A 27,615-nucleotide genomic window follows, 5' to 3' on the forward strand; every position below is an offset into this window, starting at 1 on the left:
ATTTAATAATAATAACCAGTTATTATACCAAATGTTCAGTCTATTTGTAGAGGAAGGGGGACAGAAGCTACTGTAAAGAGGAATAAATCACATCATCACACTTACCCTATGGTTCGGGTCTAGAACAGTATGCAGTGTAGCTCCAGGCCTTTGTTGCTTTCCCAGGAAACACGCATTGTCCTGAATTAAAGCATCCAACCACCTTTCAAATTTTCCTCTTAGTCTTGCGACTCCTTCTTACTTTCGTAATCCGAAAACTGCGCTTAACACCCCTCACGCTACAGAACAGGTCCTGGATATGAATCTTGCACCGGTTCGCATTTACACCACTAGGGGTCGTATGAGGTTCGTTGATGCGCCGCTCATCCTGCCTCTCTGCCCACTGCTGGGAGGCTGGTGGAAAAGATAATAACGTTACTACTACTGAGTGTAATTATAGCGCACAGCCTTGACAGCATCACATGAACGGTGAATGATTCTCTGCATACATATCACAACATTTACATGCATTAACCCGGTTCGGCCACTCAGTCATTGGGCTTACATAGGCCCAATCGAATCAACAAGTTCTCTATTTACTCTAATCGTACACTTCATTACATGGTGCACTTTACATTACGGGAAGTTAGAAAGTGCTATCACAATATGGCAGCTTAAGGTCAGAAATGTTCAGCTTTGTCTTTTTCTTCCCTTCTTTTCTTTTGCGTCAGGTACTCCAAAGAGTTACCAGTCCCCACCTCAGGGAGAGTAACAGAGAGCAAGAGACACAGTAAGGGAGACATGGGCAGAGCGGACGTTGACAGGCAACCCTGATATCCAATCAGGGTAGAGCTCACGGCGTGATATACGGCCACGGGGGCTGCGAGGGGGAGGTGCGATGCGTGAAAAAAGCAAATAGTTGAGTGAACAGCATCAGTAGAGAGTGGAGTGGAGGAGACCGCAGTGAGGGAGCTGGTGCCAAAGGGAGACAGAGCTCGAAAAACAAAGAGGACACGTCTGAATTTTATTTTCTGATTAGGGACCATCACAGCATAGAAAGCGTTTCTTGTATTTTTCTTACAGGGACTATGATTCTTTTCCAGCTCTTGTCCAGACTGTTTTCATCACTCTAGCGGCACTGCGCTTTATTGGAATGTCCGCTGTAGCTACTCCGGGACGCAGCTGAAGAGCGAGACAGCAGAGTGAGAGTAGAAAAAAGCTTTTACATTCAAACTCTTTTCCATTTTCCAAAATGCCTCTCTTTTAATGGGAACAATTTATTTGGACGCCTTATACATTTTGGAGACTTTTACGCATTTTGGAGACTTTTACCTCCTGACTGAAATGAAGGGTGAAGGGAATTGACATCTTGTGAAATATCAGGGATTAATAAGGTTTTTGATATTTTTTTACCTAAGTGCACTTGTTTTTCCGGCGATGATTGTGTTTTTGATTGTCCTGTGCATCACGGATGGAGTGCTCTCTCAGATACGCTACTCTGTGCCGGAGGAGGCGGACCATGGCACTTTGGTGGGGAATATCGCCGAAGACCTGGGACTGGACCTTACCAAACTGGCTTCCCGCCGCTTCCAGGTAGTACCCAGCTCTCGTACACCGTATCTGGAGGTGAACCTAGAAAACGGCGTCCTTTTTGTTAATGAGAAAATCGACCGGGAGCAGATCTGCAAGCAGGGTGCCAGCTGCCAGCTTAACATGGAAGTGTTCCTGGAGAACCCGCTAGAACTGTTTCGGGTTGAAATCGAAGTGGTGGACATTAATGACAACCCGCCCAGCTTCCCCGAGACCGACATCACAGTAGAGATCTCAGAGAGCGCCACGCCGGGCACCCGTTTCCCTTTGGAGAGCGCGTTCGATCCGGATGTGGGTTCTAACGCTTTACGCACATATGATATCACCACTAACAACTACTTTTATTTAGACGTGCAGACCCAAACGGACGGAAACAAGTTCGCGGAGCTGGTCCTGGAGAAGCCGCTGGACAGAGAGCAGCAGGCAGCGCACAGGTACGTGTTGACCGCGGTGGACGGCGGTCAGCCTCCACGGACTGGCACCGCGTTGCTGGTGGTCAAAGTGTTGGACTCTAATGATAACGTGCCAGTGTTTGAGCAACCCGTCTACACAGTGAGTCTCTCGGAGAACGCACCAGTGGGCACGCTGGTCATACAGCTGAACGCCACCGATCTGGACGAGGGACTTAACGGGGAGATCGTTTATTCCTTCAGCAATCATATCTCCAACCGCGTAAAGGACCTATTCAGCATAGACCCGCGCACCGGGCGCATCGAGGTGCGCGGAGAGGTGGATTTCGAGGAAAGCAGTCTGTATCAGATTTTTGTCCAGGCCAAGGATTTGGGGCCAAATGCTGTTCCCGCACATTGCAAAGTGCTGGTGAAAGTCTCCGACGTGAACGACAACGCACCGGAGATCACCTTTAGCACTGTCACTGAGTCGGTTAGCGAAAAAGCGGCTCCTGGCACCGTTATTGCGCTGCTGAGTGTGACGGACCGGGACTCGGAAGAGAACGGACAGATCCAAGTGGAAATTCTCGGGGACGTCCCGTTCAAATTAAAATCTTCTTTTAGGAATTATTTCACCATAGTGACCGACGGGGCGTTGAATCGGGAGCACGCAGACTCATACTCTGTCACAGTGGTCGCGCGAGATAAAGGGACACCATCACTCGCCACTAGTAAGTCCATCCGAGTCCAGGTTTCAGATGAGAACGACAACGCGCCAACATTTACGCAGCCCATATATGATGTGTATGTGGCAGAGAACAACGTACCAGGGGCGTACATACACGCAGTGACGGCACTGGACCCGGATATCGGGCACAATGCGCTCATTAGCTACTCCATATTAGAGTGTGATATCCAGGGCATGTCAGTCAAAACCTATGTGTCAATTAACGAGGAGACGGGTTACCTGTATGCACTGAGATCCTTTGATTATGAGCAGCTGAAGGATTTCACATTCATGGTCCAGGCCAGAGACACGGGCACCCCAGAGCTCTCCTCCAACGCTACAGTCAAAGTTATCATTGTGGACCAGAATGACAATGCCCCCCTGGTGTTGGGCCCCCTGGGGAAGAATGGCACAGCCAAGGAGCTACTACCCCGTTCAGCTGAACCAGGGTACCTGGTGACCCGTATTGTGGCTATGGACTCAGATGATGGTGAGAATGCCCGTCTGTCCTACAGCATCCAGAGGGGGAACGAGAACGGCATGTTCAGGATGGACTGGAGGACTGGGGAGCTCAGAACAGCGAGGCGGGTGTCGGCCAAGCGAGACCCCCACCAGCTGTATGACCTGCTGATTGAGGTTAGAGACCATGGTCAGCCACCACTGTCCTCCAGTGCCAGTGTGCTGGTGATGCTGGTGGATAGTGTGGCTGAAGGCCGCGGCAATGGAGAACGAGGCAGCACAACCAAGGCCAAAGACGGAACCCTGGACCTCACCCTGATACTCATCATTGCCCTGGGTTCCATCTCTTTCATCTTCCTTCTGGTCATGATTGTGCTGGCCGTGCGCTGCCAGAAGGACAAAAAACTCAACATTTACACCTGTTTGACCAGCGACTGCTGTCTGTGCTGCAGCTCCTGCTGTTCACGGCATGCCCGGGCCCGCAAGAAAAAGCTTAGCAAGTCGGATATCATGCTGGTGCAAAGCGCCGTTAACGTCAGTGGGGGTGGAACGGCTCAAGTCCCTGTGGAGGAGTCTGGGAGCTTTGGCTCCCACCACCAAAACCAGAACTATTGTTACCAGGTATGTCTGACTCCAGAGTCTGCCAAAACCGACCTCATGTTCCTAAAGCCCTGTAGTCCTTCTAGGAGCACAGACACCGATCACAACCCGTGTGGGGCCATAGTGACAGGGTACACAGACCAGCAGCCTGACATCATATCAAACGGCAGCATTTTATCAAATGAGGTAAGAGTCCCTCTCATACCTACAGTTTAACCTCCCCTTCCATTCAGAGACCCTCAGCATGTCTGATGATTCATACACAAGTCCTTCCCTCAGACACATGAAGCCTGCCAGTTTGGTACGACTTATGTACACCCCTACATGACAGCTATTTGCATTCTCTAACTTTTTTCTGTCACATCAGTGGCATGTCAGGTCTACAATTGGCTGTTACTGAATGCTAATACACTCAGTGTGCAGCCACATTCTCTGACTTCTTTCAGAAAATGCATTAAAGGAAATAGAATGATTACACTACTGTTGCTGACATGTTGCCTTTAGAAATCCTCAGGGATGTCTACTATCAAACAGCAATTATTGCATGTTTATGTGATGCTCCCAAGTTTTGAGAGGGAAGAGTGTGAGGATAATGTATGATGGCTCGGAGGCTGCTGGTTGCTGTGGGTGCATCTGTTTGTGTTTGACTGGAGGGGGGTTCACATTAGGCATACTGGTCACAATCTTGCTGAGTCGCACTAGCACAAAGATGCGTCTCTTGCCTGTGCCAGCCTCAATAGGTGCACTACTCTATCTTGCACCTTGGCAACATATCTGTAGATATGTCCACCCCCACCCCCCACCCCCGTGGGAAAACACACCTCATCAAACACACATTCCTCAACAGATATGAGTGATGTCTGTAAGTTGAATGCAGCACAAGATGAATTAATAGCTTACACTAACATGGCACTGTGTGGGTTGCATCATATCTGGCTAAATGGTGGGAATGTTTTTTTTCTGTTCGATTTCACTCTCTATGCTAATCATGTTACACAAGCTGGTTGAACAACATTCAGTGACACTGCTTCTTGTGTTTCAGACCAAACACCAACGAGCTGAACTTAGCTACTTGGTTGACAGGCCGAGACGTGTCAACAGGTAAATATGGAAAAAGATTCTTGCTGAAGCCTTTCACACATCCATCTGTAATAAAGCTCCTGTCTGCTGACTGTTGCTTAATTCGCTGACAGCTTAATTGTGATGATTCTTTGTCTCTGGTTTCAGTTCAGCGTTCCAGGAGGCAGACTTAGTAAGTTCCAAAGACAGTGGCCACGGAGATAGTGAGCAGGGAGACAGCGACCACGACGCCACTAATCGAGGCCATTCCTCCGGTAAGAACGATGTCTATGACTTTTATGACTTTTCTTCAGTGTGAGCCTATTGTGATTTGAGGCAAAGTGCAAATCAGGGGGTAGGACCAGAATAGGTTATGCTTATTTGCATGTGGTTATCATGGGTTGTGGGTCCAGGAGCAGATTGCTGCTGGTTTCTTTAGTGCCTGAATTTTGGACTCTTCTTACTCAGTTGTGACACACAGGCTGCAAAATGAGCATATTTTAATTAGTGTTAGCATCATATGGTTTCAGTCAACATCATCTGAGCTATTTCAGTGTCCAAGAGTCAGTTCTTATATTGATATTTTACTTTGAGACATTCTGATATCTAGTGAGGAAAAAATAGGATGGTACGTAGGAGATCTGCTCATTAGCTCTCTTGACTTTCTGTTATGTATAACCTGGCAGGTAATGTTGGCAGGGTGAAAGTGAACAGTGGTGCTGTTGTTTGTAAATATGCCAATCAGACACGATATTAACACACAATATGCTGGTATTCATATTGTTACTGATCAGTGCATCTTTCAGTGAAGAGCCTGCTCCCTGCGAGCTCAGTCAGTTGGTGCTGGAAACCACTTGATGAGACGTGACTGGCTTTTTAATGATGCCATGCTCGGGAAGCGGACCAAATAGGTTGCGGCTGCAGCAAACAAAAAAGGCGATTCATTTGTTGATTAGATTAATTAACACACTCATTCATGCAGAAACTCTTCAACTGTAATTCCTTCATTCCTGTCTTTTTCCTCCCTGACCATATTCCATCCTCTTCTTTCCTGTTTTATCTTCCCTGTCGAATAGGAACCCATCCGAGATCATACAATAGGGCCCGACTAAGTTATGAATGGAGGTTTTATGTCTTCATTCAGTGACGAGCTTTCTTTGGTGCAGGCCCTCTGTGGACAGAGCCTGTCATCATGTCTGGTCAGCCACAGCAGGGGCCCTCACTGTGCCAAATGGAGCTTGCCTGTCACTTCCACTGTTACTCCAGTAGGCTGGATGGGTTACACAGTTGTCAGTAAACAGAAGCACACACAGCCGAATCGTTTGTCCTGACCTTCTGTCCCAACGTTTTATAATCTAAAAAGATGAGAGTTAAATGCCTAGATATAGTTCATTTATTTGGAGTATTATAAAACTTTGAAGCTTGTTACTCTGAATAAGGACTGAGCCAACAGCTTGGTGTGGATAGAGAAATAATTAAGAGGAAAGTAAAATAAGTGACAATGAATCTGACCAGATGTTTTAAATTGTACATACATTTTCCTCAATACTAACAAAATGATAACATCACTTGAGCCTTGTCACCACTATAGCCTCCCCAGCCAGCTGCAGAACGGGGGCTCTTTGTGGTCCTGTTTTAAATGTGACATACCTGATAGCCATTGTCTTAACTAAAGTAGCAACAAGAACATTGTTGGCTGTGGAACAATAAATAGTGTTAAAGTGGCAACTTCGGAGAAATCTGACTTACATTTAAATCAGGAGCTCTGACTAAAAAAAGTTAACAAAAGGTTTGAAGGTAATAATTGCATCGGTTTTATCTTCTTCACCAGCATAGGAACATTTTTATTCTTACACAGGCTGGAGCCAGCCAGCTGCTTTATGTTCTATTTTGAGTGTGTTAGCATTCTGTTGCCTTACTTTCAGCCTCTGTCTCTTATACACATGTACAGTATGCTGGGGTGTATGTTCACTCGATGCAGTGGCAGGCCCAGCAGCAGTTGACTACTGACTTTGAATACCCTTGGTGTGGCAAATAGGATCCAGTTAGTTTGTTGCAGAGTTATCAGCCAGCTTAGTGCCTTTAAACAGATTATTTGCTGTGCCTTAAGCCTTTGTTTGATTAGGATAATTGATAGCCAGGCTTAGCGTCCCGCAATTCTGCTCCCACAATGCTGGAAAAAGAACACAGGCTTTATTCTCAGCGTGTTAATTGAGTGAAGGTTTAGTTGAATCGCTTCAGTGTTTTAAAAATGATAATGTTATATAAAAATGTTTACATGTCATCCATCACAATGGTGCATTAGTCTCGGCTTTGACACAGGACTTCATGAAAACATCAGTCGGTTCTTTCTTTTCCTTCCTGAAAGACATTTTTTGTCAGTGTAATCAGATTTATTGAAACTTATTGTTTTTTCTGGCCACACTCAATTAGTTTGTTGTGAATTAAAACATTGAAATTGCATAACAATGGCCGACAAATACGACAATAAGATTTGTTAGAGCGTGTTTCTCTCGCTACCCTCGTTGCCCCATAATTTCTCTGTCTTCTCTTTTTTTCTGTAGTGGGTGTTGTATTTTTTGTTGACGCAATAATTTGTGTTTTTTTTTTTCCTGCTGCTGGCTGCGGTGTCGTGCCAACATTTTCTGCTGCTTTAGGCTATGTGCTCAGTTGTTCCTTGATCAAAAGCAGCTCACTTTCACCTCATGACAGATGCACCTAAACTGACACAAAGGCTCCAGAAACCACCTGTAACAGAATTATGAGAAGGATGAAGCACAAATAGAAAGCACTATTAAAAAATCTGGACACACATCTCATTTAAAGCTTTGGTTGTTCTTGCTGTGCTACTTTTATTGTGTTCAGTGTTGTAGAATCCTTATTTATGACATCACTATGAAATTTAACATTGTAATTGCATTACGGTTTCAACGTTAAACCTCAACGTTATTACAACTGCTGCTACCACCTTTTATTTTTATTTTTTGGCAAATAGTCATAATGTACTTACTTTATTTTTAAATCTATCAGTGAGTTACTCTCAGGCTAAATAGGGCTTAATTAGAGAAAAGGTTTAAGGCAACATTTTTTTTTAATGAGTGCTGCCTTTTTTCTCAGAATCAGAAGTCAAAGTTATAACTATAATAAACTATAATACTATAATAAAATGAGCCTAAACCTCTTCTGCACAAAAATATCTAATTGTTTAGTCTATAAACATTTTAGAATAATTAAAGATTTTCTGGTTCTGTCAATATAGTTAAACAAATAGATTCAGTATACATCAAATGACAGTGGTACAAAAAGTACTGTTAATGTGATACATTGGAAATGTGATACAGTGGAAATACAGAAAACTAATTCAGGTATTTCAGTTGCCACCAGTGTTACTCATTAGTTAAAATTAAGAATTATTATACAATAATTGTCCTTTCATATATTTTATTTTTATGTTTCCATCTCATTCATGTAAATATTTAGTCATCTATTTAATTGTCCTACACACTAATTAATTTGGCCAGCGGAATAGAATATTGTGTATTATTGTAGTATTGTGAGTGTAAATGTGACTGAGTATGAACACAATACATGTATGTAAAAGTAAATATGTTGTATATGCATACACACATACTCCTGTCTTTACATTTACCTTCTTACAGATATGATTCATTTAAAGCAGCTTAAAAGCTTCATGTAGCTGAAACCACAACCACCTTCGTTTGGCTTGATAAAGGATTTAAACAATCAAATCAGTCATGAAAACTGTCGCTGATTTATTTAGTACCAAAATGAATATTTGTTCATGTCATTTCAGCACAGTGGAAATGTCATTTGATTTAATCTAGTAGTGGGAACCCAGATGTGAATCTAAGCTCCATTTACGGGATTTTCATGCACTTTGAGCTTGAGTGTTTAGTTAGGTTAATGTTAAGCTGTCAAAGTTAAAGGTCATTCTATACATTCTGGGACAGTCATTATATTCTGTCATTCTGTCATTTGCTGCCGGATTGGTTAGGACCACTCTGCATCCCAGGGATTGTTGTTCAGGGACCTTATTTCAAGACCTGCAACATGTACATATTATCAATAGAGCCAATGTCGCACACACTTGAGTAGATTGAGTCAAGCACTTATCTACACACACACACACACACACTCACACACACACGCACACACAGCTGAAGCCCATCTTACCCTGCTGCCGTTAAGAATTCCTTCTTAGGCCTGCGGTTCATGTTATCACCGTGGTAACAGCTCACTGATCTGTAATTCATTTTTCAGACCTCTGCATACCAATTACCAAATGAAGGTTATTATGGAGACTTTGCATTTGCCCTGCATGAACACTGAGCAGAATGCTAAAAAGAGTTGAGGCGTTAGAAGTAACGAGGGTCAGCACGCTTTAAGATTGCACTGCCCTCCCCTCTCTTTGTCTCCTCATCAGCCGCCACTCTGCCCGTGTTTGGCTCAGTGTGAGACAGGTCTGTAAGTGGATGGCAGACACTGTACTCTGCAGGTGTATCAAGTCTAATCACTCATGCCGACTGTTTGCTCTGAGAATATTGTTGGAGAACTACAAAGTAGAGTGATAAAAACATTACCCACAATATTTATTCACATTTTGAACAGTGCTAAATCTTTGTGTGTAAGTGTGTGGCTGAGAGCTTCATTTTTATAGCTGGAATGTTTTTTATCCTGCTGATTTGATAGAGAAGGTCTAATGTGCCAGGGGAACATCTAATTTTGCCAAAATGTCAGGAAATATCAAGATGTCTTGATCTGGCTTTGTGGCTGAAATTACTCTCCCTCTATCTTTATCTCTCTGTCTTCCTCTCTCTCTGTCTCTGCGAGAGTCTTATCTCTCTGACAGAGTCTAAATGCCACATTTCCCATTCCCATTTTGAGAATTAATACAGCATCCATTTTGTAAAGGAAACAGAACTTTGTGTCCTTCTTCAACTTTTTTCTGTTGTTGCCCATAGTGCTGTGGTTCCTGCACATTCAGGTGCATCCAGCATGAGCTCTGGTCCCTGCTTAAGCCGTACATTAAGTTGTTTTCTCCTGTGTAAGAGCCCGTATTAAAATGTAATGTGATGGTGTATTTATGGCATGTTGCTTAATATTTAATAAGAAACCCTCTGCTCTCGATAGGATACTGGGCACTTTTCCAAGCTGTTAGTGACGGCAAGCCAAATTAATCCGCTTTGTAACAAAGCAAATTCCCCGTTTGCTGACTACTACAGACACACACAACAAAACTCACGCGCATGCACAGACACACACACAGACACAAACATTCTGCTTACTGAGACGCTGCAGTCTTAGCCTAATCAGTCTGTATTCAGAAGGATTAGCAGTAGATAGCCCTAGCTGGACAGTACAGATTTTAGCCCCAAACAGAGACTCAGACACACATACACAAGCGGATTTAGGTTTCAAAAAACATGCATACACAGGATCTAGGCCCTACTGCAAAAAACATATGGGCCAATGAAAACACAATTTGGCTTAAGGCTTACACTTGGCCTAAATAGCTGTGCTGAACGGCTAACCTTCCTGCTGAATCTGTCCCCCCTTGCTTTTTGACAAAAGATGAATTCCATCCATTAAAGAGCCTCGCAAATAATTGCTCCACATGAAAGCAAGCATGCTCAAACTGGTTTTCAGTCGTACCTGCGGCCAAGCCTTTCATGGAGGACAATAGGGTTTGAAAGGAGGGAGAGACTGAGGGCTGGGGAAGGGGGCTGGCTGGTAATCCAGTACTATTGAGTTTGTGGTTTGGTTAATCTAATGTCGTGGCTAAAGGGAGCATTTGCTGGCAATACCTTTGAAGACAGCACCAACCCCTGAGAAAATGCACACACACGCACACACACGCACACACACACACACACACCCACACACACACAAATTTCGTTCACCAATTCAAAGAGATTATTTTTGCAATGCATGTAAAAGCCTGCAGCACACACAAAAACATATAATGAGCTGTGATGTTTTGCATACGATTGAAGATAGACAGTATTTAAGGTCACAACGTTGCACCCCCAGGCTAGAAATCAGCAAGGCCGTAGAAAGGTTCTGGATCTGATTTAGGGAGGAGCTACTAAGGTCATGTTATCAGTGTGTTTTCTGGGAATTTGTTAGATTTACAAAACAGGAGCAAGTTCACATTTTACAAGTTTGAAACTGAATTTAGATGTACACATACACAATGTTTAAACTAAAAAAAGTATCCTAATAGAACTGGAGTTACCTCAGTATTTCTACTGTATATCCTGGCTGCAGCTTTGGTCAGCAAATTGATCCTTCTTTTAAATTATAACTATTTCTCATTATATGCTATGTATTACCTTGATATATTTATAAATTTAATTGATTATATTTAATATCAATAATAGTTGCATTAACTTACATAATGCATATATTTTGAGAATGATGAGAACTGTTTAAATTAATTCTCCTTGAAAAACAAACACTATTCCTAAATTTCCACTTGGAACAGATTAGATTAAGCACTGCAGAGTTTATTCTGTGCTTGGAAACATGGAGCCTTGAAAATGGAAATAAAAGAAGGAAGACACAAAATTTCCTCAAGTCATTTAGTCTATTTTTTGTAAAATTTGTAAAAGTTAGGAAATCTGCCCTTTATGGTAAAATTAAATTGTCATTATAATTTGTTACTTTGAAGTAGAGTCTTTACTCCCTGTTAAGATGTACTTTCCACAACATTTCAGGAACAAGGAAATTGAGTGAGAGTTTGTTGTCTCATCCATAGGTTTAACTTATTTTCCTTTATTTACTAAATGTAAATTGACACATCTTAAAGGCTCTGCTAGAGCTCAGTTTGATGTGATAGGACTGAGCGTGGATGCTAAATGAGGGATACACATGTTTACAACAGTGGGCATACAGTACAAATGTGTGTAAAACATTTCCAAGTAGAAATAAAACTTTTTTTATTTACTTATTTTTTTTACTTATTTGCCTCAGAATATTTTATTTGGTTGTGACTGTTCCCATGACTGTAGGTTCTGTAAATATCTGTATATACAGACTGGCTGGGCCTTGTACCTGCAGATACTATACATATTTGTTTGATGTACATTTGTTATTGCCATACCATAATTATTCTGATATGTTTTCATGTAAAACCCTGAAATTAAATAATTAGTAACTACACTGATCAGTCACAACATAAATACTTGGGATCATAAAAAAGTCATGGAGGAACAGGGTCAGCATGTCCACTTTGAGTAGTCTGCAGCTAAATAGCACCATACAAAGTGAAATATGTTGAAGTACAAAAGTAAAAGTACTCCACTAAGAAAACTGTATTATCAACTATACTGATTATGGTCAAAGATTAGTGTTGCTAAAGTTGGTTTTATGTTGTTGCGGATCAGTGCAGAGCAGATAGATAAATAGAGTGGAATAAAAAGTACTTTTATGACACCAACCCTTTTTGTTCCCTCTTTGCAGGCGCTGACCTGTTCTCTAACTGCACAGAGGAGTGTAAGGCCCTGGGCCACTCCGATCGCTGCTGGATGCCTAGCTTTGTGCCCTCGGATGGGCGCCAGGGCCCAGACTACCGCAGCAACCTTCATGTGCCTGGCATGGACTCAGTCCCGGACACAGAGGTATTTGAAAGCCCTGAGCAAACGGCCGATAGGTCATTCTCCACCTTTGGCAAAGAAACGCCTCTCAGTCACCAACACCTCCACCTTCACCAAAATCATCACCTCAGCCACCACCACGGCACCCTAGAGAGGAAAGAGTTTGAAGCACTTCTGCCTAGCTCCAGAGCACCTTATAACCCAGCTTATTTAAGTGAGTATTGTGTTTTGCTCTGGCTTAAGCACCCATCACACTCTCTGATTTGGTGATAGAATTAGGTGAAAAAGAAAGGATTCCAAATTCAATTTTCTCCCTGGATTGGCTGGCAGAAAGGAGCATGAAATTCATTTCAGGTCTGACCCCTGTTCTCTTAGCCCTCTTGTCAGAGTGTTTTACTAACTCTTCCCTCTTTCTCAAGCATCTCCATTATCTCCGACTGTGATAATCTTATCTTCCCTCAGCTATAGTTTCAATTTATAGTTACACACACACACACACACACACACACTCACTCACTCACACACACAGATACATACATACACACACCGCCCGCACTGATTAGACTGTGGGACTTTCCAAATTAAACATGCCAAAAGCAATTATGGTCTGTGAAGTTGCCTTGATGTAGGTGGAGATGTTAGCATTAAGGAAGCTCTGAAGCCCAGCAATGAAAAATGGCTGTTTTTATTCAGTGAAAAAGAACGACAGGCACTGAGTTTAACATCACATTCTTATTCAATGGACATCACTGCGAGGATCAAAAAACAGTTTTAGATAATTGAGAGAAAAAAGAAAGCAAAAGGCGTATTTCCCAAGGAATTACTGTTTCTAAACTAGCATTCAAAGGCCACAAAGAGATACATACTCAATCATTGCAATTTGGTGATAATGCTTAATTATAATTTTGTCAAGCAGTGCCTGAAGGGTCCCCCTCTCTCATCATCTGACACAGCTAGCTGGAATTATCAGACTGTCAGAGCCCTGCTGCTTCCCTGGTGCCATCATTTAAAACCGCAGCATGCTGTTAGGAACAGCAGGAAAAATGTTTCTTTTTTCCTTTTAATTAATGTTTTATTCATTTGTTGTAATTTTTTTTTTTAAATTCTGGATCAAAATGTTCTGTTGAGCAAGCAACCAATTTGCTCACACTAGAATTTCTCACCATTTATAAAAGGCTGTGTTTTGGCACCATAGCTGCGCACTGTATCTGATTTAAACTGTAGGATACTTGATGCAGGTATCGTGGTATAAAAGTATAAAATTGAAAGGAAATTGATAACATAACTCAGATGTCAACATCATCTGAAAGATTCATAGATAAATAGAGTCTATAAAATAATGTTAGATTACAGCTGTAACAGCTATTTTAGACAATAAAAGAATTATTACCTTAATAATTTAAAAATAAACAAATAATTACTAATTATGATACTTAAAGTAAGCTGGATAAAATACAATAATAAATAATTTATGGTGAGAATACTAACTTTCAGTAAGGTGAGAATTCAGTAATTTCAGTTATATAGGGTAGAATCAAACTGAATGATATAATTATAAAAAAATGTTTTTGAGTTTCCAAGTTTTGAAGAAGGGACCATACAAGCACAAATCGTGATGCTCAAAGTGAACTAAAGCAGGCTGATTTTGATAAGAAAGATGACACAATATGATATGATATACTTTATTGTCATGAAATCACTGAATACCTTACAATATAAACAGATTGAAACACACATACAAGTACATGCGGGTGAAGTTCTGTGAGCACTGATTTAGCAGTGTAAGATACAGGGATATAAGACAGTGTAGCTAACACCATCAAATAGGATCTAATACAGCATGCAGTATCAACTAATTCAATTATTATAAAAATATCTTTGCAAGTCATTTAACTTTAATGTACAGAGAATAAGAATTAGAATAAAAATGCATTTCAGTAAAAATAAAATAAAAATAAAAATAGTAGCACTGTTGTTGTATGACAGTTACATTTAAATTGACAGTGTTTGTTGTGTGCTGCTCTGCCTCTAATAGCTACCACGGATCTGCTTGTTATGTGCTTACGATGCAGCACTCCAAGTGAAGGGCTCCCAATGTTGCAGTGTTTCCCAGAGACACCACCACTCATTCCTCTCCCCAAGTAGATCACTTATGAGCTAATGAGTGTGTGTGAGTCTGTGTGCATTTGTGGGGGGAGGAGGGGAGGAGGGACAACAGTCAAAGCCTGGGTGGGGAAGAAGAGTGGGCAGGGTGAAGAGGACTGGAGTGGAGGAGGGGATAGAATGATGATACCATCTCTGTCTAATCTGATCATAAGCAGTGATACACTTGTCCTGGGGGGTGGAGAGATAGGGTTTGGTGTTGTGATAGCCAGAGCCCAGTGATTACACTCATCAAACTCAGTGACTCTGTTTACATGAACTTTAGAACCCTGGTTACATTAAACTTACATTCAGCAGATAAATAATGTGATTTATCTTCTTAATTTATCTTAATTTGAAAGCATGGCTCACAGATTTTACCATATAGTGATAGAAATCGCAGCTTTTATACTTTTTTTTAAAATATTTATTTATATTGCTGCTGCGTGCAGTAACAGAAAGACATAACAGATACAACATATCTCATTTTCACAGTGGTAATAAATTACAAAAGATAAAGAAACGTGGTGGGAAGTTGCCTTGTTAGAATTCTTTAAGCCACTTTGTGTTAGTTTTAGTTTGGACTGTATCTAAAGAAAAGGCAACATCTCTCTCTTTTATCCAGCCACTCCACTCTGCTCGTTTCCTTGTCTGCAGCCTTTTTAATGCTCATGGTCTCTTCTAAAAAGCTGGATAGAAACCTTGTTACAAATATAAATGGTAGAGAAATTAACACACAAGACGTCTACCTGGGTTAAGTGGGTTTCTGCCTTATATGACAGTTAATGAACCGCTTGACAAAGGCATTGAACACAGACGGGGAGGCTTGAGCCCAGCCTCCCTCTTTTGTTGTTGTCCTAAATAAATTGACCATGCAATATTTACCAGCTCACCCACCCTCCAGTGCCACTATTCCCATAACCAGCCCCCCTCACATACATACAGCAGTCACACACATATTATCCATGAGCCATTTCACAGGAGTGAATTTAAACAGCTGAGGGATGTAACATTTTTTCCCACTTTTTTTTTTTTTGTTGCGCACGTTTGAACCCAGTGATTGTGTGTTAATAGGACCATCTCAGCCATGGTTTACTGTCTTTTGGGTTCTGTCATAACCTCTCAGACAGTCCGAAACCTCGCTACACTCACACTTACATCCAGGCTAATCAGGTTTTGTGTGTTTCTCTGCTTCCCACAGCGAGGAAAAGGGTTTGCTAGCTCCTTTCGTGTGGACTTATCAGAGACTGCATGACTTTGCACAATCACTCCCTGATGACCAAGTCTATAAAAAAAGCATCAAGTTTTCAATCCATTCTGGCCCCCCACATCCCCATCCTCACGGAGCAAAAAATAAAAACACTCATGACTACAAACAAATGAGGAATGACCCCTTAACGAACAAAGACCCCTCCTTTCTGGAATTCCTTGGAGCACTGCTGGACTTTGGAGGCGCCCCTCTCTCTGGATTAGGAGACGACTGCACATGAAGAGGAGGAGGGGGTGACATGGATGTGTATGCAGGCAGGCAGACGTATAGCCTTACAGGGAGGACCCCTTTATCTCAGCAGGACTGAGATCTTACAAAAGGAGGAAGAAGGACAGCAATGACAGAGACAAAACTGCTCACTGATCTGCGTGTGCCTGTTTACAGTATCGATGTATACATTTCTGAGGAAAAAAATGATAAGCACTACATATATGTACTGAAAGACAATAAAATTAAGAGCCACCTAGAGAAACCGCCACTGAGCCCTTTAGGCGTTTGTACTCGCAGAGAGAATGACGCCAAATTGTACAGGAGAATCTTTGTGCATTTCAAAATGCAATACCACAGTTTTAGATTTTTCTATTCTGTTCGTGTGGTCAGGTGTCTCTATTCCAAGCTACTTCAGACTTTGTAAGAAAACATTGTGGACAGGATTTTTTTAATCGTTCTTGTTTTTAATTTTGAGTTCCATTGGGGTTGTGTTCTTCTTTCTTTTGCTTTGGGTTGGTTCGTCACCTGTAGGCTTGGACAGTGTTTGGCCTACACTTTTATGATTCTGAGGCGTCAGTAGTTTCTATAATGTGTGAGAAGTATTTACTGTAATCTTTTCAAGCTGAATATAAAACTCTCTATATAAATCTATCTATATCTACTTGTTCTGACGGCGTGCTGTCCGTTTGCTGGGTTCCACGTTCTGATTCAGAGGTTTGACTCTTGTTTAAGTTCCCCTGAAGAAGGCTTGTTGTTTTTCCCAGTGGGAGACATAAAGAAAGACAGAACAGCCTTAGCAGATGTAAAACTCAAGTTCTCATTGTTTGACATTATTTCATTTTTTTCACTTTTGGATCTTGATAAATATTATATCTATAAATAAAAAGAAGGTAATAATTTAGATTAAACTCCATGGTAATTCTGTGTCATTGTAACCAAAATTTTAAGGGTTCTTTTCCAAGGAACTACTGAAACATGGCCAAATGCAAAAGGTGTTTCACAAAATGGCATTGGAATCCATTTTACACACATTTCTTTCTCACATATTACACACATTAATATACACTCAAACACAAACACACCAAAATGTCAACAATAAATTGCAAAATGCTAAAAAGAAAGGTGTTGTGCTTTTTTTTTTTGACGACTTTGTTGTCACGCAATAAAAAAAGGGCTTCAGTTGAGCTGATTTAATAAATGTGGGTTTTTTTTACAGCCAAGGCTGTATACTTACTGACCTCGAGCTCCAGGCCTCTGCAACACCCTAAAGCACCAGCTTCAATCTGTGACGTTTGCTCTGTCTCATGTAAAATACTGATTGTTGTGAGAATGTAGCTCTCTGCTTTTTTGTACATTTTTGAATAGAAATGAAAGATCTATGAAAGATTATAATGAAAGTAAATCTTTACATAGGTTTTTACTTATAGTAAAAATTAACCTACACTGAAAATCCCGTGTTTAGACACACTGCTGTCTTGAAAAAGCGATTTAACTGAACTTAGTATGAACTTTGTTTTTCTTTGTTTGCAGTTTTAAATATGTAAAATTTCTCAGTTGAATTAACTTGAGAAAAAAAGTTGGCTTTGTTTAAACAAATAATATTGATTTGGTTGCTCGTTACATTGCTCAGTTTAAAGAAGCAATTCCAGCTGCAAGTCTTTCAGTGCCAAAGCAGTACAAAGACATCCGTACCCCCAGTGACTTTTTTTAGTGTCTGTGGGTAGGGACTGAAATACACACAAACCTTGCATGGCAGCAACCATCAGCATTTTAAATGTGTTTGTTAGGTGAATGAGAGGCAATATTGTAAAGCGCTTTGGATAAAAGCGACAAATAAGCAGACCATTTGCCATTAGACACAGTGCAATAAAAATAATTATTTATGTTTTTTTTTTTCAAGTCCTCAAGTCAGAACGAGTCACGTTTTTGTTGTAATGCGTCAGAAAAGCTGTGCAAAGCTCAGATCAAGTAAAAGTACTAAATTCTTAATTGAAGATATTTCAATTTCACCATCCCATCCTTAGCTTTATTTATTGTCAAATGAGCTCATTAGACATGTAAATGTAATATTCTGATTCCATGTCCAAACTTTCAGCTCCCTAGTACAATGAGAAACAATTCTCAAATATCACTAATCTATATTTTCATGTATAACTCCGACATGTCCTACACTGTTATGGTTTGTGATTTATGTCACCGAGCTGCATCAGTGACGTGCATTCTGCCTTCTGCAGTATTCATGACAGCAGTTTAGGACATGTTCACACTAATGAACTGTTCCTGAATAAATCTGTATAGGAATGAGTAAAGTTTGGTACATAGGAGACAGTTTATGCACATAACTAATTGGTTTTGGTCACAGGTGAAGTTCTGGCTCATTGGGAGATGGCACTGCAGCCTTCCCTACAAAACAGATAAATAATGTTGGACTTTTATTACAGGACAGGACTTGCCATTTGGGTTATACAGCTGAGGTTTTCGGTGCAGTAAACCTTTCAGAAATGTCTATTTTTATGCAGCTGTTTAAGAGCCTTTTAGTATTCTGTCTCAGGTAACAAATAAAAACTCTGCTATCAGAGTGTATTGACTGTTCTCACTGCTCTTTGTAGTAGAAATATCTGAATTAACACTTGTGAATACTTCCCCAAAACATATGATGGCCTCAATATATGCAGTATGTTGAATTAGAAATGAAAAAAAAAAACAAAACATCTTTATTCACGCACATTCTCTAATCCACCTACTCCTCTTAAAAACAGCACTGTAGACTTTGTTGTGTGTTTTTATGTCTGAAGTATATGTTGCAGCTGTAATCCATGGTAGATTATTCTATTTACAGATAGTGATGAACCAATAATGTGCTAGAGTTTACAAACACATGCTAAAGCATCTGTAGTCCTGCTTAATCTTCCAGCACAAACTGAATATTTATCAATTTGTTTAACAAAAGCCTTGTGGTTTGTTGCTACACACTGTAAATATTACAGGGAAACAGGGAGGAGGGATAAATAGCACCAATGAAATCTATTATTTTTTTCTCCTGTTTGCCTTCAAAATCCTTTTCTGATGTTAAATATAGGATGACAAATAGCGAGGAACAGCGACGCGAACCATTGGCCCAGGCTCTTTTGTTGCTAAGTAATGAGGGCAAAGCTATCGGAGCAATAGCGTTTAGATTAAGGACAAAAGTTGAACAGAGTGCAAGTGCAGTATAATCATATCTATTTTCTTGTTAAATGGAGGCTATTATGTTTGACCTCCACTCGACGCTAATCTCTGTCACAAACCAAAACGTTTTAATTTCCATGTGCGTTTATGCACACCAGGCTCCAAATGAGAAAAACCATTAGAGTATAATGAAAGATAATTTAAGACCAAAAAACGACAGGGACTTACAATTCACTAAACAAACGGGAGGATTTGGAGAGAGGTGGATGGTGAAATAGAGAGAGTGACTTCTCTCCTTCTATTTCCGGTGAGTTGGGGGGAGGAACAGGAGGGGTGAGAAGGTAATTGCGATAGCGAGTTTCAAAGTCACTAACTTCACAAAGGCAAAGCGGATTATAGGAGACTGAACTTTTTCATGTCACAGCTCTCCTCTTTTGCAGATGCCGCCGGACACAAAAAAAAGAAAAAGAAGAAAAGAGTCATCACACTGAATCTGGGCTTGAATTCCCCACTGATCAGTGCGGGTGGAAATCAAACCACAGACGGCTGTGGATGGGTTGCGTGAAGGTTGATTATAGGCTCGTCACAAGTGGATGAATGAGTGACTTTGAATCACAATTACAGAAAAAGTAATTCTGCTATTTTGGACTTATTTGTCCCGAAAACTTACTTTCTCATCAGCACCTTACTCATAACAGTTAAGGTCCTTTTTTATGCTAATTGGCATAGTAGAAGTAAGAAGTGATGAATCTTTACAAAGTAAATTTTTGTTCAGAATTTACAGTTCACAATTATTTTTCTTTTCAAATCAAAGCGATCTGTTCACGATGAGGGTCAGCGTAGTTAAAATTAGATTCTCTATTATACTGTTTTGTATTTTTTTCTTCTAAAATCTGACTATAGTTACTAATGTTTTTACAGTTGTCTTTAGATTCTCACAGCACTTGGTTAGTGTTGGGGAGACTGTTGTCTGCTGACATAGAAAACCTTAAATTTATCTTTACACGTCTTAAACAAAATCACACTGGATGGCAGTCCTATCACACGTATTCCTAATTTACTTTCTGTTAATAAATGCAGCGCACATAATACTCTGCTGACAATTCTTTTGTTTTACTCTCCTCTTTGTTTTTTGTTTTCTGCATATTTTAAATGTGCCTTTTATTTTCATAGCATAAGACCATATGTGGAGAAAACTTGACTAAACAAAAACATATCTGTAACAACATAAGGCTAAAATACAGTAATGTGCAATACATAAAAATAGAAGTAACAGAAAAGAATATAGTATGGTAGACAGTGAAGTGGTGCAGCATTGTGCATGTTGAGACAACTGTGGGCGGAGGCACAAAAAGCCATCAGTCATTTTGTCCATCAGACAAAGCTGGCTGTAGTTATTCAGGTTATTTAAGTTTATTGGAAGCAGAGCTGAGAGCAGAGGAGTCAGATCTGAGGAAGGAGATCAGACAGTTACAAGATTTTTGAAGAAGTATAGTGTTTAGAAATCGAATGAGCTTCTTGTAACTTCTCTTATAAAGAGCAAACAACCTTCGACACAGTCACAGGTGTGTTGTAACACCTGAAAGAAGACAGCTGTGGAGAAAGTGAAGCTGAGCCTGTAGTAGAATCCTGCTTTGCTGGGGACACGGAGATAAGCAGAGGAAGGATCAGAATGAGAAAGAGGATAAGGTGGAGAAAGAGGGGATAAGCTTGGTGTTGTTGTCTTAGGCTGGAGTCTGACTGCTGTGGTCATACAGTGAGGGCCTTCAGCTGCTCCCAAAACAGACACACACATGCATGCATGCACACACACACACACACACCACGTGGGATAAAACCAATTGAACCTAATTTGCTATTGTTTCAATATAAAGCAACTTACAAAAAAAAAAAACACAACTACATTCATCATCATTTATTTCCAAATGCTAGGGTCTAAAGTTCAAATGACTGCGGATTATGACTGTATTGTCTTGTAATTTCAGGCTTTTAAGTTAATTTTACTGGTTTTGAGTTTTCATATATTTTATAGTGTGTATGTTTTATCTTTTTGCATTGACAGTGTACTTTCTCAGTTTGTTTTATTTTATATTTGTTGGTTTGTCTGTCTTATCAAAGTCAGCAGCCACCTTCATGGGGCTACTAATTTAAAAACATATAAAAAAATAGAGTTAGTTTACAGTTGCTCCAGTAATATTTCACCCTCCGTATTTACAGAATGTATTGCATTATTATTATGTTTTATGAGCTAGAGAAAAGTTGCACTGATACAAGACAAACTGAATTCACTCACACGCACAAAGTGTAAGCATTACCCTAACCCTATTGATATCCACCTTGCTTAACCATAACCCATCCCTAAGCCCAAATCCAAAATCTTAACCCAAGTCATGACAGTAAAATTCAACAATCAGCATCTTGTCCCCATAAGGAAAACTATGTGACCATGTAGTCAGAATAAAGTCCCCATAATGTGAGTAATACCTGGTACACACACACAAATGCACATACACTCTCTCCCACGCTGGCCCTGTGTGTTCCCTGCTGCCCTGACTTGCCCCTGATCTGGACTGGCTCCAGCCCACAAGCCCTAAAGGGCAGAGTGTGGAAGGGAAGGTCAGGGGTCAGGGGAACAAAGCCATTTAGGATGGAGGCTGCTTAGTGTCACAGTGATCACACACACACAGACACACTGATAAGGAGCGACTTGTCTCAATGGTGTTGTCCAGTCTGGGCCTGCTGTGCTCAGTCATGTGGCCTGTGGCAACCTGGGACACACAGATTGTGTTAACTTCACTGGTAGCAGTTGCTTTGCTGTTTTCTTAAATGGTGTAGTTCAGCTCAGTTTTAGCTAAATTTGTTCCCTCTGGGTTTATTCTTTATTTGATGTCTTTCAGATAAGAGTTTTAGAAGATGGATGTTAACAAAGCATCTACTACGTCTCATCAAGTCAAATCAACAATTAATTGTTTTTTAATTTAATGTGTAAATGTGTTTATTTCGAGCCTCTGAACAGTACATTACATCGACTGTTGAAGTGGAAAGTGTTGGTGTCTCGTGATAGATCTGAATGTAAGGAACCTTTCAGGTTTTCAGAACTGGGTGTTGTTCTAAATAGAAATAGACTCCATATCTTATGTTAATGTGGAGATGTGCTTCTGTGAAACAGTCTCAGAGAATGACGTTGCAGCAGTGCAGAGATTTTTTGTTTTTAAAAATCTTTCGCAAAGGCTCATCTTACTGACCAATCTGAGAAAAGCATTTTTACACACATGAAAGAATCCTCCAGTCACTATAGGTGAAGGGGAAAATTTTACATGTAAATGGAAATTGTTGCGAGCTATAACAATGTAAATTGTACTACTAAAAATTTTACTACCTTTTATTTAATGTATTTTAGTTTAAATAAAAAAGTACTACCCTAGTTTGAAGCAAATTGGTTTAAATAGATTACAGACTTAATCAATTTTAGCTTAAATTTTTACTTTAGAAAAATTCACACAAAACATAATTTAATAAAATGCAGATGTTGGAACTCCAGTGGGACAACTGATGAATTTTTATAGGCCAATAAAATAATCATTATTATCGACAGTGATAATTTTAATAAAAGGGTTTACCCAAGTCTGTAATAAAATAGTCCAGTATGTCCAATATCAACCGATTTAACAACCAATCACGAGTAAATCTTTTAAGAAAGGACAAATCACTGACCAATAGCTAAATGTTTAGTGATTCTATATCAAAGGATGGAGTGAGTCCAGGTGCTTAAACTGCTACTTAAATAATAATTACTCTTTCACACCTTGGCTGAAAATTCAATTTTTCATTTAGTGTAAATTTAACCTCTGTGAAACATGAAGTCAGCATGTGACAAACTGCTATGTTGTGGTGCAACACTTTGCATATAATGGAATTGTGAAAGTGTGTGACTTCTGAAATTGACAAGATGCAAACCTCATGAGTAGAGATAACACTCCTGATATTATAGATCTACCAAAACAGTCAACCTGTGATTGTGAAGTTAAGTTGCTAAAATGATTAAAATCCTGACCTTCTTAGCACAGCAGAAGCCTATTCATGCAAATGCTTTTTATTGATTTCACACAGTTATATACCTTATAACAGTTAAAACATATGTCATCCAAAAACCCCACAGTCTACTTGATTAACCTGGGTGAACAAATTGCTGACTGTAATGGGCCTGTGTGCAACCAACATTTTTTAATCAGAAAATCAATCCTTGTCCATCTATCCAGCATCAGTCTTTACCCATGATGATTTCTCTTTGCATGCATGGATCAAAGACAAGGACAAACATCCAGTATGATGTTGATGGGAACTCGTGGTCTAATAGACAGGAGACTAAATCTGAAGTTCAGAGGATTTCTCTTAAGTTTGTTCTCTTAGGATATTACCACCGATGATTTTTATTTGGGTTCTTTAAATTTTATTTTTCTGTATTTTCATTGTGGCTCTTAGTATTCAGCTGCTAGAAAAGCACTAGAGCATTTGTAAAACAAAATGTGTCTTTTTGGCCTGTCATCTCCTGTTTTGGCCTGTCAACTTATTTTTTTAAAATGTGAGTGGACAAAAGTGTTTAAGGAAATAGAAAAAATACAAGGCTGGAAGAAAACAACTAACAGGTAAAGATTTGTTTGCTAATCTGTACTTTAGAGCTGATAGAGATGATGTCCAAACAGTGAGCCTTCCAACATATTGGCTTAGCTAATCCATTGAGGGCCTTAAAGGTAATACCCAGTGGAAAGGAAAATTCTAAAGAAGATCTTACCTATGTCTAGATTCTTTCTCGCACAGACATCCATAGGAAATTTGATCAATTTTTCTAGTAGACTCCTAAAGTTTCTTAGAGCACTAACCTTGTTCTGAGCATTTCAAAATATTCCAGTACTACCAAAATTATTTTTCACATTTTGAAGGAATAAAAGTATTATAAATATAAGATTTCTTTCCTTAAGCCTCACACGTTCAACCTTGCCCAATTAAAAAAAATAAAAAATTGGCATGATGCGTTAAACGTCAATAAAAATAGAATGCAATGATTTGCAAATTTCATCAACTCATATTTTATTCACAATAGAACATAAACAACATAGATGTTGAAACTGAGTTATTTTACCATTTCATGGAAAATATTAGCTCATTTAGAATTTGATGGCAGGGGCAACAAAAGGCTGGAAAAGTAATTCCTGCAAATAAAAAATTAATGAAGGAACATTTGGCAACTAATTAGGTTAATTGTCAACGGGTCAGTAACATGATAGGGTATAAAAGAAGCATTTCAAAGAGGCAGTGCCTCTCAAATGTAAAAATGGGCAGAGATTCACCAATCTGTGACCAACTGTATCTAAACATTGTGGAACAATTTCAGAAAAATTTTCCCCAACATAAAATTGGCAAGACTTTGAAGATCCCACCATATAATATCATCAAAAGATTTAGAGAATCAGGAGGAATCTCTGTGCAGGGTAAAAGGGCAAGGGACAAGGCTGAAGGTCAAAACTGAATGCTTGTGATCTTCTGGACCTGCATTAAACATAGGCATGATTCTCTACTGGATATCACTGCATGGGCTCAGGAACACTTACAGAAATCACTGTCTGTGAACACAGTTCATCGTGCAATACACAAATTAGTTAAAGCTGTATCATGCAAAGAAGAAGCCATATGTGAACACTGTCAAGATTCTCTGGGCCAAAGTTAATTTAAAACAGTCTGAGGCAAAATGGAAAACTGTTCTGTGGTCAGATGAATCAAAATTTTTAATTCTTTTTGTACACCATGGACTGTGGACTAAAAAGAAGAGGGACCATCCAACTTGTTATCAGCGGACAGTTCAAAAACCTGCATCTCTGATGGTAAGGGGGTGCATTAGTGCCTATGGTGTGGGCAACTTACACATCTGGAAAGATACTATCAATGCTGAAAAGTACATAGAGATTTAAGGGCAACATATGCTCCCATCCAGACAATGTCTCTTTCAGGGAAAACCTTGTATATTTCAGCAAGACAATGCTCAACCACATACTGCATCCATCACAACAGCATTGCTTCGCAGGAGACGAGTCTGGGTGCTGAACTGGCCTGCCTGCAGTCCAGACCTTTCACAATAGAAAACATTTAGTGCATCATAAAACAAAAATTCATACAACAAAAAGTCCCAGGATTGTTGAGCAGCTAGAATCCTGCATCAGACAAGAGTGTTGTTTATGTTCTATTGTGAATATAATATGGGTTGATGAGATTTGCAAATCATTGCAATCTGTTTTTTTTTTTTTTTTTTCATTTTACAAATCGTCCCAACATTTGAATTGGGGTTATATATTTACAGCTAAAAATGCTAAATCAACTATGTTTTTGAAGAGGTCCTGATATGTTTATATATGTTAACTACTAATTTAAGACTGCTGTGATGTTCATATACAGCGAAATAAAGCAGTATAACAAATAATAAACTATCTCTAACACAAACCAGATCGCTTTCTCCTTGAAACCAGACAGTATGATCCTTGTTACTCATCACACCTGATTGGTCACACAACAGGCACATCAGCACACTATTATTCAGTGCCTTGCAACAGAGCAGTGTGGCTAAAACATAATCTTATTATGCAGCCTACAAAAAAATCATCATCCCATCATTCAGATAAATTAGCAATATATAGAGTGAACTTGTACGTGGTCCTAGATCTTATTCATGTCTAATCTCCAGCAATGTGATTGCTGTCAGAACCAAGTGGTCGCTCGTGAATTTTAACATCTCATTTCTGCACAAACAGCCTTTCATCATTCATTTAAACGAAAATGAAAGAATAAATACCAGGTGTCAAGAATTTTTTTATAACATTTTCCTAATGTGAGTATTTATGTTGAAAGTTGAAAATAACAAAAAAATAGTTGATTGAGAAGGTAGAAATACTACAGTGTTGCGGTGTTACTGTGTAACATAATTACGCAATGCACATAATAAAACCAGAAATAGATAAAAATCACAATAAAAATTAAATTTTGCATCTGTATTTGAAATGTTTTTTAAATATAATAATAATAATAATAATAATAATAATAATAATAATAATAATAATAATAATAATACCAATAACAATAATAATAATAATAATAATGAGCTAATTCATTCAAATGCTGATTGTTATCTTTGTTACACATATTAGCAAATGGCAGATGATCCCTTCATTGACACACCAATGGGTGTAGAGATATATGCAAGTTGGGCGTATGTATTGGATGGTTATTAATGGGAAAATACTTTATAGTGAAGTTTGAATATTTTCAACTATCTCCTTAAAAAATGGTAATATCCCATATTTTATGAATGTTGTTTGCGAACCCATATTTTGGAGAGCTGCTGTCACAGTTTAATATAAAATTTCAAAATTCAGGCTGCTTTTTTCAACTGTATAAGGGTTTAGTCTTTCAGAGAGGACACGTTAAAACACTGTGTTTGTGTGTATTTTGTGCTGTGGGACTGACAGCACTTTTCAATGCTCCTTGTGCAGTGCTGCTGTCTGGCTGTTTTAATGTCTCGGCTGATTCACTGCACATATTTTTATATAATAAGCTTATTTTTTGTGCAAAGAAAGGAAAGCTGGTCATCTCAAGTCAAAGGGCTAACATCTAAGCGAAGTCACAAGTCACTAGTGTTAAAGTCTTGAGTTGAAAGTCTTTTGCAAGTTGACTCTAATGTCATCTAATTCATAACTTGATTTTACCTCAAGACCACGTGACGGGAATCCCCACCTCTGACCACTACAATGTGGAAGCAGTGAGATGAGGTCAGCAGAAGAATAATGTTAGATACATTGCCTAAACAGTGCTCGAGAGTCTCTTTATTTCCTCTTCAGCTTCTCAAAACACAGATGTTGCTACAGAAACTAAAACTGACCATTATAATTTATGGGCATGTTGTCGGAATGAAGCTGTAAATGTGCATAACTAGCAGAAAATCATCAATATAAGTATACAGTGCATTCAGATAGTTTTCAGACCCCCTTCACTTTTTCCAATTTTGTTATGTTGCAGCCTAAAAATACAGTGTCAATTCATTATTTTTCTCATTAAGCCTCACTTTGTACCCCATAATGACACAGGGTAAACTGAATAAAAAAGGAAAATCTAAAATATCAAAATGTAAAAAATTGAAGGGGGTCTAAATAATTTCTGATAGCACTGTAGACTTGAGACACCACTATCAACCATATTCTCAAACAGTGAATCAAATCTGAGTGGTGGTCATCTATGTGTCCCATACTCTGCACAGGACAAGTGCAACAGGGTTGAGTCTTGAGGTAATAACCTAACGTCCTAACAGAACTCTTCCACACCTTCCTATGCATTTAAATCTATTCTATCTAAACCAATCTGATG

The 27,615-nt window shown here is 39.5% G+C and overlaps 2 protein-coding genes across 6 annotated transcripts in view; both read left to right on the top strand.

Annotated features, from left to right (window-relative positions):
- LOC137134121 (magnesium transporter protein 1-like) overlaps positions 1–27,615 on the top strand; it is a 195,414-nt gene that overhangs the window by 153,684 nt on the left and 14,115 nt on the right. The window lies entirely within an intron of this gene.
- On the top strand, positions 894–26,195 carry pcdh10b (protocadherin 10b). Of its 5 annotated transcripts, none has more exons than XM_067518976.1 (5): positions 894–3,765; positions 4,787–4,845; positions 4,972–5,078; positions 12,286–12,633; positions 19,650–26,195. In XM_067518976.1, the coding sequence occupies exons 1-5, from the start codon at positions 1,417–1,419 to the stop codon at positions 19,772–19,774; spliced, it is 2,988 nt and encodes a 995-aa protein (XP_067375077.1). In that variant the 5' UTR covers positions 894–1,416; the 3' UTR covers positions 19,775–26,195. The 5 variants fall into 5 exon arrangements, with proteins under 5 accessions (XP_067375077.1, XP_067375075.1, XP_067375079.1 ...); XM_067518974.1 differs by having other exon boundaries at positions 895–3,930; positions 19,650–26,192; XM_067518978.1 differs by having other exon boundaries at positions 895–3,930; positions 12,286–12,443; positions 19,650–19,804.

The sequence above is a fragment of the Channa argus genome, chromosome 10, assembly GCF_033026475.1.
Source record: "Channa argus isolate prfri chromosome 10, Channa argus male v1.0, whole genome shotgun sequence".
Taxonomy (NCBI): domain Eukaryota; kingdom Metazoa; phylum Chordata; class Actinopteri; order Anabantiformes; family Channidae; genus Channa; species Channa argus.